Source organism: Eleutherodactylus coqui, chromosome 8 (assembly GCF_035609145.1).
Source record: "Eleutherodactylus coqui strain aEleCoq1 chromosome 8, aEleCoq1.hap1, whole genome shotgun sequence".
Classification (NCBI taxonomy): Eukaryota; Metazoa; Chordata; class Amphibia; order Anura; family Eleutherodactylidae; genus Eleutherodactylus; species Eleutherodactylus coqui.
Window position 1 is genome coordinate 198,267,868 of NC_089844.1, and position 19,145 is coordinate 198,287,012.

At 45.6% G+C, this 19,145-nt stretch overlaps 1 protein-coding gene across 2 annotated transcripts in view; it reads right to left on the reverse strand.

The window, feature by feature from the left end:
- Positions 1 to 19,145, reverse strand: part of TNRC18 (trinucleotide repeat containing 18) — a 186,118-nt gene that overhangs the window by 73,297 nt on the left and 93,676 nt on the right. For both annotated transcript variants that reach the window (XM_066577234.1, XM_066577232.1), the window contains exons 15-18: positions 13,556 to 13,664; positions 12,337 to 12,600; positions 3,948 to 4,145; positions 468 to 859 (exon numbers count right to left, since the gene is read on the reverse strand). In XM_066577234.1, coding sequence (XP_066433331.1) covers positions 468 to 859; positions 3,948 to 4,145; positions 12,337 to 12,600; positions 13,556 to 13,664 — 963 coding nt within the window. The remainder of the gene's footprint in view (positions 1 to 467; positions 860 to 3,947; positions 4,146 to 12,336; positions 12,601 to 13,555; positions 13,665 to 19,145) is intronic.

Here is a 19,145-nt window from a genome sequence, read left to right on the forward strand (position 1 = left end):
TCAATATCAGGATGATCAGGAGAACACTCATAAGCCAGCACAGACGTTGCAAGAGCTGCCAGGTGTGCAACAGTCAGGCGAGGGCTGTCCGGGAGCAGGGAACAGGCGGTCCGCTTACAGTGATCGCTGCTGCCTGCACATTGTTAATGGCTGCCTGCGAGCCTTAGCCTCACGGTTAGTTCACTTTTTAGCCTTACATTATAACATGTGAATGCTGCCATGTAACAGCGGTTACATGCCAGCATTGACAGCACATAATGTAAGGCTAAGAACCAAAGTATTTGTGAGGCTAAGGCTGCCAGGCAGCCATTACGCAATGTGCAGTGTGCACCTAGGACCTTTGTGCCTTCATTCTATCGGGAGCTGGGGGTGTGGGAGGGGTGTTCCTCCTGTCAAACCCCTAGCTTCCGGTGGCGTCAAGGTACACTAATACCCTGTATATGGCCACCTTCAGCAAGTAAACCTACCTTACAGTTGTCTTTTTGTTCCTTTCCCTTTTTAGGGCTAATCATCTTGCTGCAGCGTACAGTTTTAGACCCCGGCATTGTACTTGTGGCGACATCAGTCAATACGCATGGAGAACTGTTGATCGCACCATGCAGAAAGATTCGTTCACTTCTGCGCCGACTCCAAAGATCATCGTCGCTTATTTCTACTTCAAAATCCTGGCTGTGGTCTTTTGTTGGCTTAGTTTTATCTAACTTCTGTTCTTTGTCACTCATCTTCTCTGTCTCTGACGGATTAAGAGTGGCGCCTCCACCCATCGCATCTGCAGTCAGTTTGGAGTTAGTAAATTTTAGGTCAAGGGAAGGTACGGCTTCATGTTTTTCTTCCGTTTCTGATTCTGTCTTCTCGCACTCTGCGCACAGTGAAACAAGTAAAAGGATCATCATATAAAAGCTGAACTAGGAAACTCAACACATTCAAATTAAGTTTTAAATTAAAAGCTGAAGTTCAAAAATGTAAACCTTTCTTACAAAAAGTTGTAAATAAATAAAATTGCAGATCTATATGCATAAATAATTGGCAGAATTGTTTTTTCCCCCCTATTCGCCCCGAGGGTTAAGAAAAGATAATTGATAGATTATGTGCGCCAAAACGGGGCCACAGAAAAAGGTTTCCTAAAACAAAAACAAAAAAAACACGTTATTTGTTATTTTCCAGCATAGGCAACTTTTGCTTTTAATAAAAAGTCCACCAGTTTTGGATGATGTTTTCAGGCATCCGAGATAGCCGATTGCATAAGTACTACAGATAAGGTATTCCCCTCTCCGGTCTCAGGATAGAATTTTTTACCGAAACTGTAGGGTTACTTTAAAGTCTGATTCAGACGTGCGTATATCCGCTGGGTTTTCACGCCCAGTCAATATACGCTTCCCTCCCACTCATTGGCTCTCTGCTTCTCTCCTCCCCTCCCCTCCAAACGGTTTGCAATGCAAGTGTGTGGGACAGGGGCAGAGCTACCGCTCCCTCCCCACCGCTTGTCCATAGCCAGCAATGGGAGTAGGCGGAACAGAGCAGAGCTAAGCTCCACCCCCACCCGATTGCAAATGCAGGAGTGGAGGAGAGAGGCAGAGAGCGTGAGGGAAGGGGGGACTGCTTAGATGGAAGCGTATAATCAGCCGGCCGTGAAAACACCGTCCGATATACGTTCGTAGGAATAAGCCCTAAAACTGAGGCCGCTTTCACACAACTTTTCCCACGATGTGACAGCACAAAAAAATTTAAAAGAAAAAGAAAATGGCATGTTTGTGAAGCCCACGCTTTCCAATGGGTTCCTTCACATTAGCGATGTTTCACTGATGTGATGCTGTGAGGGGAAAAAAAAGTGGCATGCTTTATCTTTCAGCATTTTGTGTAGCCCATGTTTCCCTATGGAGCTTCCTTGCTTATTGCATTGCAAGAACTAGTGATTTACGTGCGACGCGATATACATTAATATTCCCTGCCTTGAAAATAAGCCCTAGCTGCATTCCCTGGAGAAAAGAAAAAAAAAAGAAAAAAGGCATACTTACCTAGCAGGCTCAGTTCGGGTCCCCTCGCTGTGCTCCGGAGCTCCGCCGTGCATCCTGCAGTCCTCGTTCGGCCACAGATCACTCTGTGGTTGCAGGATTCATAAATCCGGCCTCCAGGAAGTGATGGCCCTGATTGGATCATCTAGTACTGCTCAGCCAATCAATGCAGCGCTGTAGAGGAGAGATTTATAAATTCGGCAATCAATGCCGCGGCTCAGCCAATTCATAAACCCCGCCTCTACAATGCGCTGGCTGTTGATCAGTTCTTCAACCTCTGCTTAGCCAATCAATGCCATCACATTAGTTCATTGAGCACTACATTGATTGGCTGAGCAGTGCTAGTTGAACCAGAGTCATCGTTTCCTGGAGGCAGGATTTAAGAATCCCGCAACCAGGAAGTGACCTTCTGTGGGCGAACGAGGACAACAGGAGGCACGGTGGGGCTACAGACAGCAGCAGGACGACCCGGACCGAGCCTGCTAGGTAGAAGAACTACTGCAAGTAATGTGTTGCCTCCTGTTTAAGGACAGTTTGGTTACAAGAACTTAATCTCCCAAATCAGGAACCTGCAAGGCTAGTGCATAACATTTGTTAAATCATTTTCTCTTGCTTAGACCAAAGCTAGCTGTTAGAAGGCAGATCAGGAATGACACAAAGAAAAAAAAAAAGTGACTGGCCCTAAGATTTGGCATAAGACGGAGCCAAGCCACTTCTTTACAGATTATACAGTTCTATTTGTTGGTAGAAAAAATATTAACCCCTTAGTGACAAGCCTATTTTTTTTTTGCAAGGGCCATAACTCGTTAACACAGCATAATGAGGCCTTAAAATGGGAGGAGTTGTACAATTTTACTCCTTAACACTGCAGTGCGTACAGTTACGTCATGTAGGTTCAAGGTGTGTATGGGGGGCAATTGGGGATCTATCCCGCTCCAAACAATACCAAAGCCAACTGTTCAACTGTTTCTTACAGCCGACACCCGGACGCAACAGCTCCGATAAGCCGCACTGCTCATTGGAGTTGTTATCCCTTTAAATGCCGCCAAATCTGGAAGTGGCATTTCAATTCTCTGACCAATATCAGGGGGCCTGTATGGCCCCCTGTGATGATACTGCAGCATGCTGGTGGTTTTCTGAAAAGCCCCAGGGCTGCCATTGCAGACTGCCTATCAAGCCTTGCCTGTGGCGTAGCTTGATAGAATGACTGTCACAAAATAGGATTTTGTAGGAGACTTGAAGATGCAATTGTTCCATCGCTAAGACAGTACACTGCATTGATTATGTAGTGCATTCTACTAAGCCTAAAAGGCCCTGCCTGCTGCACAGTCTGAGTTACATGACGGACATGGAGGTCTTTCTCGGGCTTCCGGTTGCCACTGGTACCTTGTGATGGCACTGCAGGGTGCTGATGGGTGACAGAAAGAGCCTCCTCCCCATATGCTCACATGCTAAGTTGCTAAAGACTGTCGCATGTTACAGGTTAAATTGCCAGGTTCTGAGGGCTCTCTGTTCCTGGCGGTTGGAGCAGGAGCTGGGCTGTCAGTAGTCAGACAAGCCACTGCCTTGAAATGATGTGCAGGTTTAAAGCCCATTAGTGAGGTCAGTAATAGGGGGAATTGTGGTCACTAAGGGTTAAGAAAGACTTTGTCGCTGGATCACTTGATTCTCGCTGAGCGTAAATGCTCCCCGCTCAGCGCTTTACATAGAAGGTAAAGTTCTGAGCGAAAAGCCTGCGATCTAGCGGTGAACTCTGCTGGTCTAAACGCTCTGCAGCAGCGCTAACAGCCTTAGAGGCGAAGTCCGCGCTGGTGCGGTGGTTTAAATGACGGTCGTCCCGTCTAACTGGGACGTAACAGAGCAGTAGGCGAGATCTATGCAGAGTAACCTGTAACATGTAATGCACAAAGTTAATGATGCTTTATGACAACTTACCCATCAGATTTGGATCACCCTCCACTATTGGCTTGTCATCCGAGAGAACAGTGGATAAAGGTGGAGATATGATAGGATTGGGTGGTTCATTGGCTGCAAAGCGTGCAAGAAGACCCAGCCCGCTATCCTCTATGTGCGCACAAGGCAAGCGATCCATATCATAACCAATGTAGTCTTCCGCCTCTTCGGAGCTAACATCTAGAAGTGTAAGTGAAAGATTACGTTGCTTCAAGAGGGGAAACAAATAAAAATGATCTAATGTTACCAGCTGTTCACTAGAACTATTGATGGAAGATTGGAACGTTGTATACCTAGGATGGTGGTCAGCAAAATGCTCCAGAACACGGCGAAGGGGCTTGCATTGAAATACTGAGCTGCTTAATGGTTAGCAAGAAACAGGCTTAATGCACTAATCACCAAGACATGAGATCAATAATAAAGCAGGACGGGGCTGTTCACTATATAAATGCACAACTCTCACAAGGAATGGATAGAAGAGATGACTGCACAGTTCTAGGTCTTGGGCATATGAGGACGCTATGATATAGTCGTGGTCAAAAGTTTTAAGGCTGACACAAATTTTGGATTTCCCAAAGTTCTCTCTTTCAGTTTTTATAGTGGCGATTTGCTTTACCTCTAGATAGTTCTTGCAGGCTCACAGAAGCGTTATTTCATTGCGTATTATGTGTGCGATGTATAATACGCAATGAATGAGTCAATGAAAGCACACTGACCTCCATTGGGCGGGCTCACATTAGTGGGTTTGAATTGCATATAATACCCGTGTAAAAAGCCTGCGGCATGTGCTATTTTGCCGTGTATTACGTGCTATAGAGCCCTATTGTTCTCTATGGGCAACTAATAAATGCTGTATTACATTGCATACAGACGCTTATATGTAACAGCGCTAAGCGACTGAGTGGGAAATTAAAAGAGAAACAAGTCAGACTAAGCATGACACTGCCTTACGCAGCAACAGCTGGCTCACCGCCAGCGCACACAGTGGTAAAACGCTGGGTTACAGATGCAGCGTTTTAAGCATGCTAGTAATTATTAGGAAATTATAGTACCAGTGTTTCTGGTGACGCAATACGCCCCACAGCTGTGCTACATGGTACATCCATTATGATCCCCACATATCTCACACACACAGCTGTGCTATATGGTACATCCATTATGATCTCCACACATCACACACAGCTCTACTACATCCATCCTTACCCCACACATTACACACAAAGCTCTGCTACACTCATCCTGACCCCACACAGCACATTACACACACAGCTCTACTATATCCATCCTGACCCCACACATCACACACATAGCTCTTGCTAAATGCCTCCTGATTCACACACATTACACACACAGCTCTACTACATGCATGCTGACCCCACACATCACCGACACAGCTCTAATATATCCATCCTGATACTCACACATTACACTCTGCACATCACACATAGCTCTGCTACATGCCTCCTGATTCCCACATTACACACACTGCTCTACTACATCCATCTTGACCCCACACATTACACACACAACTCTACTACATCCATCCCGATTCCCACACATTACACACACTGCACATCACACACAGTTCTGCTACATGCATCCTGATTCACACATATTACACACACAGCTCTATTACATGCATCGTGATTCACACACACACAGCTGTGGTACATCCAAGCTGATTTCCAGACATCACCAGCTCAGCAGACTTCTGGATACTGTTATCAGCCACTGGTCATGTGATCCCCGACTCCACCCACATAGGTGATCACATGACAGTGACATCACAGATCCTGCACAACGGCTTCTCCCACAGCAGTGACGGCTTCTCCCACAGCAGTGACGTCATCACAGGTCCTTCAGCCCCCCGCATCTCTGTGGTGGCGGTAGGTCGGTGTCTTCTGTCAGGACCGCTGAGTTGTGTCTGAGATAATGGCTTAGTTGTATTCTCATTTTGTTATTTTTGTCCTCCCCTTTCAAGAGCCCCAACTGTGTTGTTCTTCGTGGGTTAGGCTTTGTGTTTTATATATGTTGTAGGACCTGCGTTGACGTCAGAGGCGGAGCGATGAAGTCACCAGGGGCGGAGCATGAGAAGCACATACATACATACTAACGGACAAATGGTCGTTAGTAGTTTGACAGCCATGTGAACGAGCCTTGAAGAGGGATCAGATGAATTACAATACATTTCAAAGTCATTCCTTGCCATTAAATTAACAAAAAAAACTATTTCACAGAATTTCAGCCATGCCACAAAATGACTTAACATTATTTTAGTGATCTTCCCGTTGGCTCAAGAGAAAGTATTGACAAGGACAAGACAACTGTTATCACTCAGTCATGCGGATTGCATTATAAGAACAGAATGGCTGCTTTAAAAAGGGGGCTGGTGCTTGAAATCATTGTGTCTTCTGTAAACCACGGTTACCTCCAAGGAAACGCAAGCACTCATCATTACTTTGAATTAATGGGCTTCACAAGAAGGATATTGCTGCTCGTACGATTGTCCCTAAAGTAACCCTTGATCAGATCATCAAGAACTTCAAGGAGAGAGGTTCAATTGCTGTGAAGGCTTCGGGGCCCGAAAGGAAGTCCAGTAAGTGCCAGGATATCTCCTAAAGAGGATTCAGCTGCGGCATCAGTTCAGCACCAGTGCAGAACGGGTCAGCAGGCCGGAATCTGTGCGCCTGTACATACAGTGAGGCAAAGGATTTTGGAGGCTGCATGGTATCAAGAAAAACATCTAGTATGGACTGACATTCTGCAGGAAGTACAGGGAGTGCAGAGGACCGGGGAAAGTGATTTTTCCTAAAGAAGCCCCTTCAGACTGTTTGGGACATCTGGAAGAATGATTGTATGGAGAAGGTAAGTGCTACCATCAGTCCACTGTCATGCCAACAGTGAAGCAACCCGAGACCATTCATGTGAGGGGTTGCTTTTCATCCAACAAAGCGGGCTCACTCACACCTTAACTACACTGCTATGAATAAAGAATGGGATCTAAACCTCACCCGGGAGCAACGTCCCCCCCCCCCCAGCCCCACGGGGGCAACACCTGGTGATGAACAATGCTTTTTCCAACATGATGGAGCTCCATGTCACAAGGCAGTAGTGATAACGAAACGGCCTGGTGAACAAAACTGACATTTTGGGTCTATGGCCAGGAAACTCCCCAGATGTCAATCTCATTGAGAACCTAAACAAAAACACAGAAATTGTGATAAACTCCAAGCACTGATTATGAAGAATGGGTCGTCACCCGTCAGGATTTGGTCCAGAAGCCGATATCCAACATGTCAGTGTGAAGTGCAGAAGTCTTGGGGGAAAAAAAGGGTCAACACTGTAAATATTGACTCTCTGCTGAAACTTGATATATTTGCCAATAAAAAGTTAAAACACTTAACGAAATGCTTATAATTAGGTTTCTGTAACCACAAACATCTGACAGATCTAAAAACACAGAAGTAGAAAACTTTGAGAAAACCAGTTGTGTGTCAAGTCTCAAAACTTTTGGCCACGACTGTATATTTTAAAGGGCACCTATCAGCTCAGGGAGGTGGCTGGGGGGGGGATATTATATGCTCACCCACTCCCACGCTGGCAATGTACTGCATGAAAATCTGACTCTTCAGATTGGGAGAGTGCGTGCATGGCGTAGACGTCTATGAGTAGCCCTTTAATATGCAGCATATGTAGGCTATATTCTGTTATCAGTCTCAAGCCTTCCATAGCAGTGAAGAAACCGTTCTGCTTTTATAATCAATTAAGGGCTCACGCCCACGGATGGAGCAGGATACCCTGCAGGAATCCCACGGGGATAAACAAAACATTTTACCACGTTTTACCGCGGTCTTCATTAATACTATATTAATGGAGACCTCCCGCCGCAGAAAAACGTGGTAAAATACAACATGCCGCAATTTGTTTCCTGCGGTAGAATCCCGCATGTGAGGACTGAGATATGAGGTTCAATGGAACCTAATAGCTGGATTATTCCTCCGCGGGGAACGTGGCAAAAATCAGTCCGTGGCATTAGCCCTAAAAACAAAAAAAGTTCATATTTCTGATAACAAGTAAATACTCCAAAGCAGTAGATTCAGCACTGGGAACAGATCCCTGCTTACACAAGCACATAGTCCGTAGCTATAGCCAGAATGCAGAGATGTACGTGTGCAGATGGTCAATAGTTTACAGCCCATAGATCGGTCAGGCAGAAATAAAAGGCATCCAAACAAATGAAAGCTTGCCAAGAAAAAAAGTAGACAAAACAGGTTAGCTCATGCTGTAGAGGAATTCTAGCAGTGAGAATGTTCTATACTAAGCAACAAAATTATAATGTTATTAAAGATTGACAAACAGGATGAATTTTGCAGCATTCTAGCAAGGGAATAAGCGAGACGATGAGCACAATACAGATCCATTAACTTTGTGGTTACATGTTCTATCACAATGTCAGGCAGCGCGTACAAAGCAGGCTAGATGAAGGCAGACCAGAGACAGCTGAGGGGTCTTCTCTCATATCCAGGACCCTTCATCACAACGTACCCTCCTCTACCTAGAGGGGCGAGCCCACCACTAAATGTACCTGCCACTAAAGGTCCTTACTCAGCACAGCTGTGCGCTTCCTTACTTTGAGCAGAATATCCTGTTTTAGAACAGTAACGTCTCATTAACAAAAGTTGTAGATTTAAAAAAACAAAAAAAGGAACATTCTGACATTATTAGACCTGTAAAGCCAAATTCTATACTTGCCTTTCCCCCCCAGTCAGTCTTCTTACCAGATCTTCACCTCACCGATCTTCTCCTGGCTCCTCCAGTCCCCCGGGTCAAGTCACCGCAAGCTGGCTGGATCCTCTTCTTCCTGTGATGTTACGTACATTGCCAGCATTCTGCTTCCAGCAGGGCAGTGTACCCGGTTGGTCACTAGTGACATAGCGTTCACTGCCTAGCAGGGCATGCCGAATCCTCAGCAGCTATGAAACACCAGCGACGAGATATTACGCATGCGCACTAAAGCAGGCTGCCGAGGATTCAGCATTCCTTGCTAGGCAGTGAACGTTCCAGAACAGGAAAAAGAGGATCCGGACGTCTGGAGGTGAGGTAACCCGGGGGATGGAGGAGCCCGGAGAATATCAGTGAGGAGGAGATGCAGTAAGAAGACCATCTGGGGAGGAATTATTAAGCATTGATTTTTTCTGATGGCAAAACCCCTTTAAACTTCCCAATTCAGTGGTCTCTGGCGGGCGTTCCGCTGCTCCAAATGAGACGATAACAGCCACGGCAAACGATGCACTTACCATTTATTTATTTTTTGAGTAAAAGCCTCCCCAATAGGTGGCACTGTTGCAGATCAGGTCTACTGTGACAGAACTACATCAGTGTCAGATCTGAAGGATAGCATTTCTTGGCATCTTGTAGTGATCAAAGTTCGTTCAGTGGTGGAAATTCTGGTATTGTGAATGGAGGAGGTTGCTGAACATCTGTAGTGTGAGCCGCATGACTGCAGCGCCATCTATTGTCAACTTTTTATTATTAAAAAAATGTTTTCATAAATACTGCGTGAATCATCTGAAGTGGCCGCTGTCTGGATTTTGTCACATTTGGAGAAGCAGAGCGCCCCCAACGGCCTCCGAGTTGGGGAAATTTAATGGATTATGCTTCTTTTAAAGGGAAAAAAAAAAAACTTCTTACCCTGACCTAAACTGCGTCATTGCTGCCCTGTAATCAGAGGCTATACACAAAGCTATATGTAAAAATATACGCTGCTCATCCCTGTACTTGATTTAGCATTAATGTGCCAATTTAAAAAATAAAAAACTATACATCTTACATTTAATTTATTTCTCTAATCTTCGTGTTTTATTCAGTGAAAAAAAGATAAATTCTGTAAACAGTTTTGACTGGTCTTAGAATGTGAAAATGTAGAGTCATTATTTAATTGTGTAATAGTAAAAAAAAAGAAAAAAATTCTACAAATTCGGTATTGCACTAATTTAACAGAATGGTGAAAAGTGTAAAAACAAAGCCCAAATACAATGGTGGAATTTCTGGACATTTCTTCAACTCCCCCCAACCCCCGCTCCTTCGCAAAAAATGTAAGAAAGGTTATACAATCCACTATTTATACCCCATAGTGATTTTTTTTGAAAAACCGCTTGATCCTTAAGGCCTAGAATGGGCTGGTCACGAAGGGGTTAAAATACAGATTGTGTCATTGCCAATATTTAAGAACCAGAAGCTGCTAGCTTTACCGTCTGTAGGCGGATTATATGGGCGCCACATTGTGCCATTACTACCACCTCGCTAATTGGTTCAGTGATCTGCAATGTATCATACTTCAATAAGCACATACTGTTTATTTCAGTCCTAAGAAGATTAAACGTGAGGCTGGAAGATTTACTAATAAAGAGGTTGATGTTCGGAAGTTACCTACTTTACAGTGATGACCCACGCTGTGCGTTGTCTGCCCTACTCCAGCCAATCACTTTGCTTCCTTAGAGCAGCGTAAGAGCAAATGCAAGAAACCGATACAGACATTCAAAGCATCATGGGTAAGGGTCAGGGGTGAAGGAATGCTCAAGCAGCTGCAAGGAAAAAGCAAGCATTCTAGAAAAGTTTGGTTAATTTCTGCACATTTTTAGTATTACAGCAAGTCTTAGCGATATCCACTTCTCATATATCCCCCCCAAGTCATGATTCCTGCAAGCATACTGGTTTCTGCGAATATGGAGGTAGTTTGGCATTCTTTTAACATAATAGAACGTATTAATTTCTCCATGTCACAACATTGTTTTGCAGAATAGGGGAAGGTAAAAGTTTAACTTTAGAATCAATCATTCTTTTTCATTACATAGATAAAAAATAAATGTTTGTTTTGCAAATAGCCTTCTATACAGACGGGTATTTCCATGGGTACAGATTAGTAATAACCCTGTGTGTAGTCCTTTCCTGCAGTCATGTTACTTCCCCAACCTCCCATAGGGGCGGCGGCGCTTGCGCACTTCTCATCTACATCTGATGGCCGGGATCTCAAGAGCGCATGCACTTTCGGCCCGACCACCGGCGTGCTCTGCTATTTCTTTCCATAGAAGAGGCGGTCTCTGTTGCCCTGGCAACGAGCAGTAAACAACCGGAGGGAAGAGGAATCAATATCTGGAGAATGGAGCATTTTGAAAAAGACATCTTATGGGTGAGCGCGTTGTTCTGCAATTTTGGAAATATTGAAATAGGATTCCTGAGATGGGATTGTCCCTAATCTACCCCGTTAGCCTTGGGTATATTAGGCACCCCCCCCTAAGGTAGATACCCAAGCAATTTGGTTCCACCTGTTAGCCTGATCAGTAGTTTGTGTGCTCTCCCGCTTTCCTGACTATTCTGACTTCTTCCTCCCTGAGGTCAGCTATGTTTATTGGACCTCTCTCTCTCCACCAGATGCTCTCCCTGACTCGCACGGTTTATCCTACTACATTTGTTTTTCCAGCCCCGACTTCTTGTCCGACTCCCGTACTTAAGTTTATTGTGTACCCCTCAACAGGTTCACATTGCCTGAACCATGGGAAGCACAGACCGAGGACAGATATGCCCGTTTGGTCCGTGTATGCTTTATTCTGAAAAACAGGTTTAATTCAGAAAAAACATACTTGGAAGTTTGACTCAGAGCTCCGAGTCCGAAAGGCAGGACCCATCCACTCGCTGACATGACTATACCATCGGAGTACACATATGGCTTGCTTGTAATCTGTGACCATGGACACACGTGGGTCCACATAGAGGCTTTACACGCAAAACAGAAGTCATTCTAGTTGCATTACATCAGTAAAATAGAGTTGCAAATATAAAACTTGAGTATTTGAATCACGGAAACATTTCTATATAAAATTCGAAACCTTGTAGTAAGGAGGGATATTTGAAATATGAACACCACAGGACCCTTTAAGCAACATGATTATCCTTGGAGTGATGCAGAGGGTAGGAGGAAACGGAAAAGAAGCAGAAGAAAAAAAAAAAGCCAAAACTATATTAACAATTTAGAATGCATCGCAAGAGACACAAAGTACACCGGTGTTATTAAAAAATAAAACTGGTATGTTTAATAAAACTTTGTCAATACAAACAAGTCACACACCCACACGGTATAAAAGTACAAAGACCGATTCTCACATGGAACCTTCATGCCAATATTAACACAGGAAAAAGGCAGACTGATGAAGACTAAAGCCGCTCACACAACGAGCCAAAAATGGGACACTAGAAAGATTGCAAAGGAAATAGTGTAAACTGCAGAACAGACAGATAGCCAACCAGAGAGCCCATGACCAGCAGCCATTCCCTGCATATCTGAGTCTGAACGTGTGCTTGTAAAACTAGTAACCTTGGTCGAATGAGTCCTCCGTTGAATCACTGAAAATGGATTCAGCCTCTCGGTCGGGTAGCAGTAAACAGAGGCGTCTATTCTTGCTGCGAGTCTGCTTGGGTTTGGAAGTCCTATAGAACGAGGAGAGGTGCTGCGGTGACGCGGAGCGTCCAAGAGTCTTCATTTTGTGTGTCAGCATATTGCACATGCTATAACGCAATGATTTGGGCTGTGACAGCCACGCATTTCTTATCATGTGGTCGTCATCTTCGGAGTCCGTATCTGTAATTACAATGCATTTGATCAATGAAGAGTAGTAAAATAGAACAGGTGGTGCAGATGTTCAGCCTATGCCATACCTGCACTGGTGGGGTAGCTAGCATACCAAATTATACAAAAATGCTGATGGTCAGGGAGCGCCACCTCTGCTCACGGGGCAGCGGTCGAATGTCGCTGCCGGTCACATGGTGCTCGGCGCTCCTATGCTTCTGCTGGCTCCAGCACCCCCTCTCTTACAGGGCCAGTGTGCTCCCTAACACCAGCTGGCATATGCTACGCCAGGCATCTCTCCCCCACGGAGGATCCCTAGGCAAATCGTCTTATTGGCCATTGTGACAAAGGCCCCATTAGTGTGTGGTCCAGGTTTTTACCCTTCTGACTTCTGTGCTCACTGACCTCGTACCTCATTTATGCACGTGCGCTGCCACTTCTGGCTTCAGTTTATACCGACAGGTACAGCACCGCGGCCCAGTATGGCGTCAGCAGCCCCATGACCAAAACTGTGTCTGTGTGTAATGGGTTGGAGATCCAGCAGAAAAGGAGATATCCCAATTGGAGGAGTTAGATGTCAAAACCGGGGTTCCCCAAGTGCTGCCCCCTCAGACAGCCCATAGCCAAACCGATTTAAATGTCCCCAAGGTTCCACCTCTGTCTGGGTGTCATGACAGCCTAGGGGCTACTGAAGGCTATATGTACTGTAGAAGCGATCAAATGATCATAAAGTCATAGGAACAGTATTTTAGGCTGAGAAAAAAAAAAGACTGGAGTTTTTGGTCCCTATCTGTACTATATATACACACACACACACACACACACACACACATCTATCTCCATCCCGGCTGATTACTACACGTAACCGGGGTCTTGCATTTGTAAGCGCTGCGGCGTGCGTTTATCTGTTCCCCGTCTTGTAAGCGCTGCGGAGTGTGTTGGCGCTACAGAAATAAAGATTATCTACCTTCTTTAGAGACAAGCCGGGACAGCTGGATACTGTGCATATGCCTATAGTCTGAATGTTTCCTTCTGCTTCTTCCATCTCTCGGCTTCTCTTGACAATGATCTGTGAACTTGAAGAAGTATATATTTTCAGTCTGTTTGTAATGTACATGAGCCTGGTCTTCCAACACGTCTGAAGCGTTTTAAACACCGTTGCAACCAAAATCTCAGGGTTGTCATTCTAAAATATCTAAAATAAAAAACTGGTGAGATTTTAAAAATAAGCTTGATGAAGATGTTCTATTGCTTAGTTTCCACAGCCTACACCAAGCACTGTACAGCCTAATCCGGATACTCCCTATTTATTGGGCCTATAGGCATTATGGAATGTATGCAGAGAACAGATGGATGGAAGTACGACTGCAAGGTCAGACCACACGAGGCTTGTGGCCTGTGAACTGGCAGAAGTTCCAACACGACTGAAGCACTGAAGAATGGAGCATTCCAGCAGTTACTTAGCTGCCCACCACGTGTCAAGCATACCTTAAAAATGAAGGGCTGCTTTTCTCCTGCACCCCATGGAAATTACATGCGATCGCTCCGATTGGCGTGCCAGACAGATTGTGGTGGGCTGTCTGGACTGTGAGCCCAGCGTCAGTCCCCCAACAGCACCTGCAAGCGAGGTAGAGACGTTCTGCATGTCTTCACAGCTGCATTCCAAGTCTCCCGTCTACGCAGAGACCTCTGAGACCGGCGCAGTACATCTGGGAAGACTCCTCCATTCCAGCTGTGCATGTGGCGGTCTCTGAGGTCACAGCGCAGACGGGAAAGTCGGACTGCAGCTGTGAAGACATGCAGAACGTCTCTACCTCGCTTGCAGAGAGAGGTGCTGTTGGGGGACTGACGCTGGGCTCACAGTCCAGACAGCCCACCACGACTGGTCTGGCATGCCCACTGGACTGGTCGCGGGTAATTAGCACACACTGCATTTCATTTCATTTAAAGGTATGCTCGATACGTGGCGGACACTGAAGTAACTGCTGAAATGCTCAATTCTTCAGTGTTTCAACTGTGTTGGCAGATTTACGTGTAGAGAAACTGGTGATAAGTTCCCTTTAACCACAGGCCATAAGAACCCAACTTATAGGAAACCTGTCACTACCTATGTGCACCATAAACTAGGTAATGCTGCTCACAGGGCAGGTCCCAAGGAGTCTGGGGATGTATTTTCTATACTTGCCTGCAAACGGGGCTCATGTCAGAAGGCTGTGCATGCGCACCCCCATAGAGAACAGTGTGTATACACTTAGCCTTAGAGAGTAGTCTGAGTGCGTGCGCACCCCCAAAGAGAACAGTGTGTGTACACTTAGCCTCAGAGAAGAGTCTGTGTGTGCGTGCGCACCCCCAGAGAACAGTGTATGTACACTTAGCCTCAGAGAGGAGTCTGTGTGTGCGTGTACCCCCATAGAGAACAGTGTGTGTACACAGCCTCAGAGAGTCCGTGAGTGCGTGCACACCCCAATAAAGAACAGTGTGTTTACACTTCGCCTCAGAGAAGAGTCTGTGTGTGCACCCCCATAGAGAACAGTGTACATTTAGCCTCAGAAATGAGTCTGTGAGTGCGTGCGCACCCCCATAGAGAACAGTGTATGTACACTTGACCTTAGAGAGGAGTACATGCACACGCGCAGACTCTTCTTTGGTCGAGCACTCGCAGTGGTACAGAAAGGAGTTTGCTGGTGCCGACTTCCACAGGTGACCGCATAGGAATCCATGTCAGTGTGTAGATATATATATATATATAAAAAACACTACATCCCCAGACCCCCAGGACCAGCCCGAGGAGCACCATAACTTAGTGACATGTTCCCGTTAGAAGACTGGGATCAAAGCTAGCTCCGATTCATTAGAGAAGGAGTCCGGCTATTGGACAGCTGAACCGCTACAGCCGGTACGGGAAAGCTGCGCCAGCCTTGCTCTAATCCACACTAATATTATGTCTGTCTGTTACCTTTTAACGGCTAAACCGACTATAGCCGGTGTCCGTCCTCAAGGTGCAAGCTATGTTCTAGCCATCTTTCGTTCGTCTTTTAATATGCTGCACAAGCCTGTAAGCAGAGCTCAATCCAATATACAGCAAAACACAGATTAGTTAAAAAAAAATATACAAAATTCCTTGTGGATGGAGTTGCGCGTAACAAGCTAGTGCGCTATAAAAGGGCATATTGGCAATCGCTAAGGATGTAATATCTGACACAGTGTCCCACGTTATCCTGCGCATGCCATTTGTGGGTTTCCAAAGCAGACGGTATGTGCGAGGATGCTCTCCTGGCTTTATTTATGTTGTCAAATGAACACAAAATACACTGTTCCAAATATTCTGCAGATTTTGGTTTTTGAAAGCAAAGACATTAATATCATTTCCAGCATAAGGCCTCATGCCCACGACTGTTGCAGGATACGCCCGCGGATTTACACTGCGGGAGTACTGCAAGGGTAAACAAAACACGCCCCCTGGTTATCACGGAAAAACTTTTTGTTTTTTTAAATCGTTTGCGTAACTCCACGGTAAAATTCCACATGTCGGCATTAGGGGTGGCCAAAGTACAGCTTCATGCACAACTGCCCCTCTGTATCAGGGAGTTTGTGACACGCCAGAGGCACCGGCACCTTCAAATACCTGTTTGCTGCTCATCAGGGCATTTTACAGCTGCCCTTTAAATAAGATTAATTGTAGAAGAAACTTTCCCAATTGAACCCTCATCAGATTGTATTCACACACACATTATATAGCTTTTCCCTGTCCGATGATCTCTTTTATAGCTTCCATGAAATATCAATTGTTTTCATGCCTTTTGCAAGAAGTTGGACTATTTCACACTTTTCATCTTCAGTAAGGTCTTTCTTCCTCTCCATATTGCATGAGAAACCTAAATGCTCATTTTACGGAATACATTTTTCTGACTAAAGGGCTTATTTACACGAGCGTATATAGGCCGATGTTTTCACGGCCGGACGATATACGCTTCCAACTAAGCAGTCCCCCTTCCCTCCCCGACTCTCTGCGTCTTTCCTGCACTCTGGCGTTTGCAATGGGAGTGGCAGCGCTAAGCTCAGCTCTGTCCCGCCTACTCCCATTGCTGGCTATGGACAAGGGGTGGGAGCTTAGCTCCCATTGCAAACCGCTTGGAGGGAAGGAGAGAAGCAGAAAGCCAGTGTGGGGGAGGTAAAGGGGTGAGTGGGAGGTAAAGGGGTGGAGACTGCTCAGATAGAAGCGTATATTGGCCGGCCGTGAAAACATCGACCTATATACGCTCGTGTAGATAAGCCCTAAAACGCGCAATTTTGAACCACCAAAAAAAAAGGGGAGAAAAAAAATTGCTGAAAAGCATTTGCACCTTTTCATTTAAAGGCAGGGAGTCTAATAGATCCAGAGATCCCTGACCGTTACCTTAATGCTACAGTTTCTCCTTTCTCAGGTACATAGCGCTCAATGAGAGCAATGTACTAAAAAGTGGAAGTATTATTTCCACTATGCACCCTGGTGATCACATTACCACTGGGAGCCCCCTGGCAGCATATTTGGGATTTCAGCCGCACTTAAGCAGCGCTGCTGATTAGAGCCACCTGATTGGCTCTTAGGCACCACGTGACTTCACAGCATGCACGCGGATTGCCTTAAGCAGCCGTGCACTACACACTACACTTAGGCAGCCGTACAAGAAGAGCCGTGCTAACCCTAAATCTAACCCTAACCCTAAACCTAACCCCCCGCGGGTCTCCTGAAGTAGCACTCGTGCACATCTCCAAAGGTGGGTCTCTGCACAGCTGCTTAAGTGTAGTGTGAACTGCACGGCTGCTTAACTATAGTGTGTAGTGCACGGCTGCTTAAGGCGATCCGCGTGCACGCAGTGTAGTCACGTGGTGCCGAAGAGCCAATCAGGTGGCGCTAAGCAGCAGCGCTGCTTAAGTGCGGCTGAAATACCAAATATGCCCCCTGGCACAGCAGAGCTTCAGGGTCCTAGCAGACCCAGATCAGCTCTACCACTGACTACTGTCACTACACGATAATGTTCTCCCCTGTAACTGTGGCTCCCATGGATACTCCAGTTACAGTGAAGAGTGTGAAATTTAAAAAAAAGTCAATGTGAATAAGCCCCAGAAGTCTTATATGACAAAAATAAATCAAAAAAACAGAAAAAAATAAAAATGTATTCATAAAAAAAGAAAATGTGCCCCGTAATCCAAAACTGTACAAATTATATATCAAAAACGAGGAACAAAATGAGGAACCCGTTCCCATACTTTCAGCGTAAAATATAATTTTAAAAATTAACTATAAATTTAAAATATATTTTTTAGCCACAATAAAAACTAAAAAAGGGGAGGAAAAAAGTCAGTGAAAAAAAAGACCTAAGGAAAGCAACCCTAAATGTCACGGGGAAAAAATGTAGCAAAAAAAGTTTCTAGCTGAAAGAAAAAAAAATAGCTTTGTAAAACCACCATTTATTGTGGATAATTGACTCATGAAAGGGAGGCACTAATACCTAATTAGACCAACTCTAGATTGGATACAAGATATGATACAGGCATGAAGGACCTAGTAACCTATTAGGCCATGTCTAGCTTGGATACAAGATGTGATACAGGCGAGATGGAAGCTCTAGTGCCCTGTTGTACCGCCTCTAGCTTGGATACAAGATGTGATACGGGCTGGCATGGAGGCTCTAGTACCCTGTTGTACCGCCTCTAGCTTGGATACAAGATGTGATACGGGCAGGCATGGAGGCTCTAGTACTTTGTTGTATCCAAGCTACAATGGAGGCCCAAGATGTGACATGGAGGTTCTAGTACCCTGTTAGACCAACTCTAGCTTGGATACAAGATGTGATACAGGGGACATGTAGACTCTAGTACACTGTTGTACCGCCTCTAGCTTGGATACAGGATGTGATACAGGCAGGGATGGAGGCTCTAGTACCCTGCTGGGCCGCCTCTAGCTTGGATACATGATGTTATACAGGCGGGCATGGAGGCACACAAGTTCTGTATAGTATCCTGTGGCATATCGCTCCCCATTTGCTGCAACTTACCCTCTATATTATGCAAACTCGTAGGCTGTTGAAGTTGGCACCCCAGATGGTCCCATACATGTTCTATTGCCAATAAATTTGGCACCCACTTAGCCATGGAAGTGTTGTAGAGGCTTCCTGTGACCCCATTGTGTGCGCGGTCGGGCATTATCCTGCTGCCTCTTGGAAGCCACCATAGGAGGAACACAAGTGGGTGCAGGACATCCTGAACATATCACTGCTGAGCTGTCATTGTCCCTAGTACCACTACTAGGAGTGACCAACTGTCATATGTGATGACCCCCAGACCACCACACCAGCGGGGGGTAGTGTGCCACTCCACAGCAAAGGCAGGATTGAGGTGCTCACCCCGAGGTCTCCAGACATGAGCACTGTTGTAGTCAGTGCCCAAACTACACCTGGATTCCTGTCTGCAGACAACCCGATTCCCCTCCGTAGCATCCAGTTTAGTCATTCATACACAAGCGGAAGAAGAGGCAACTACACAAGGAGCCTCCCAGAGCCTTTAATAGGGAACCA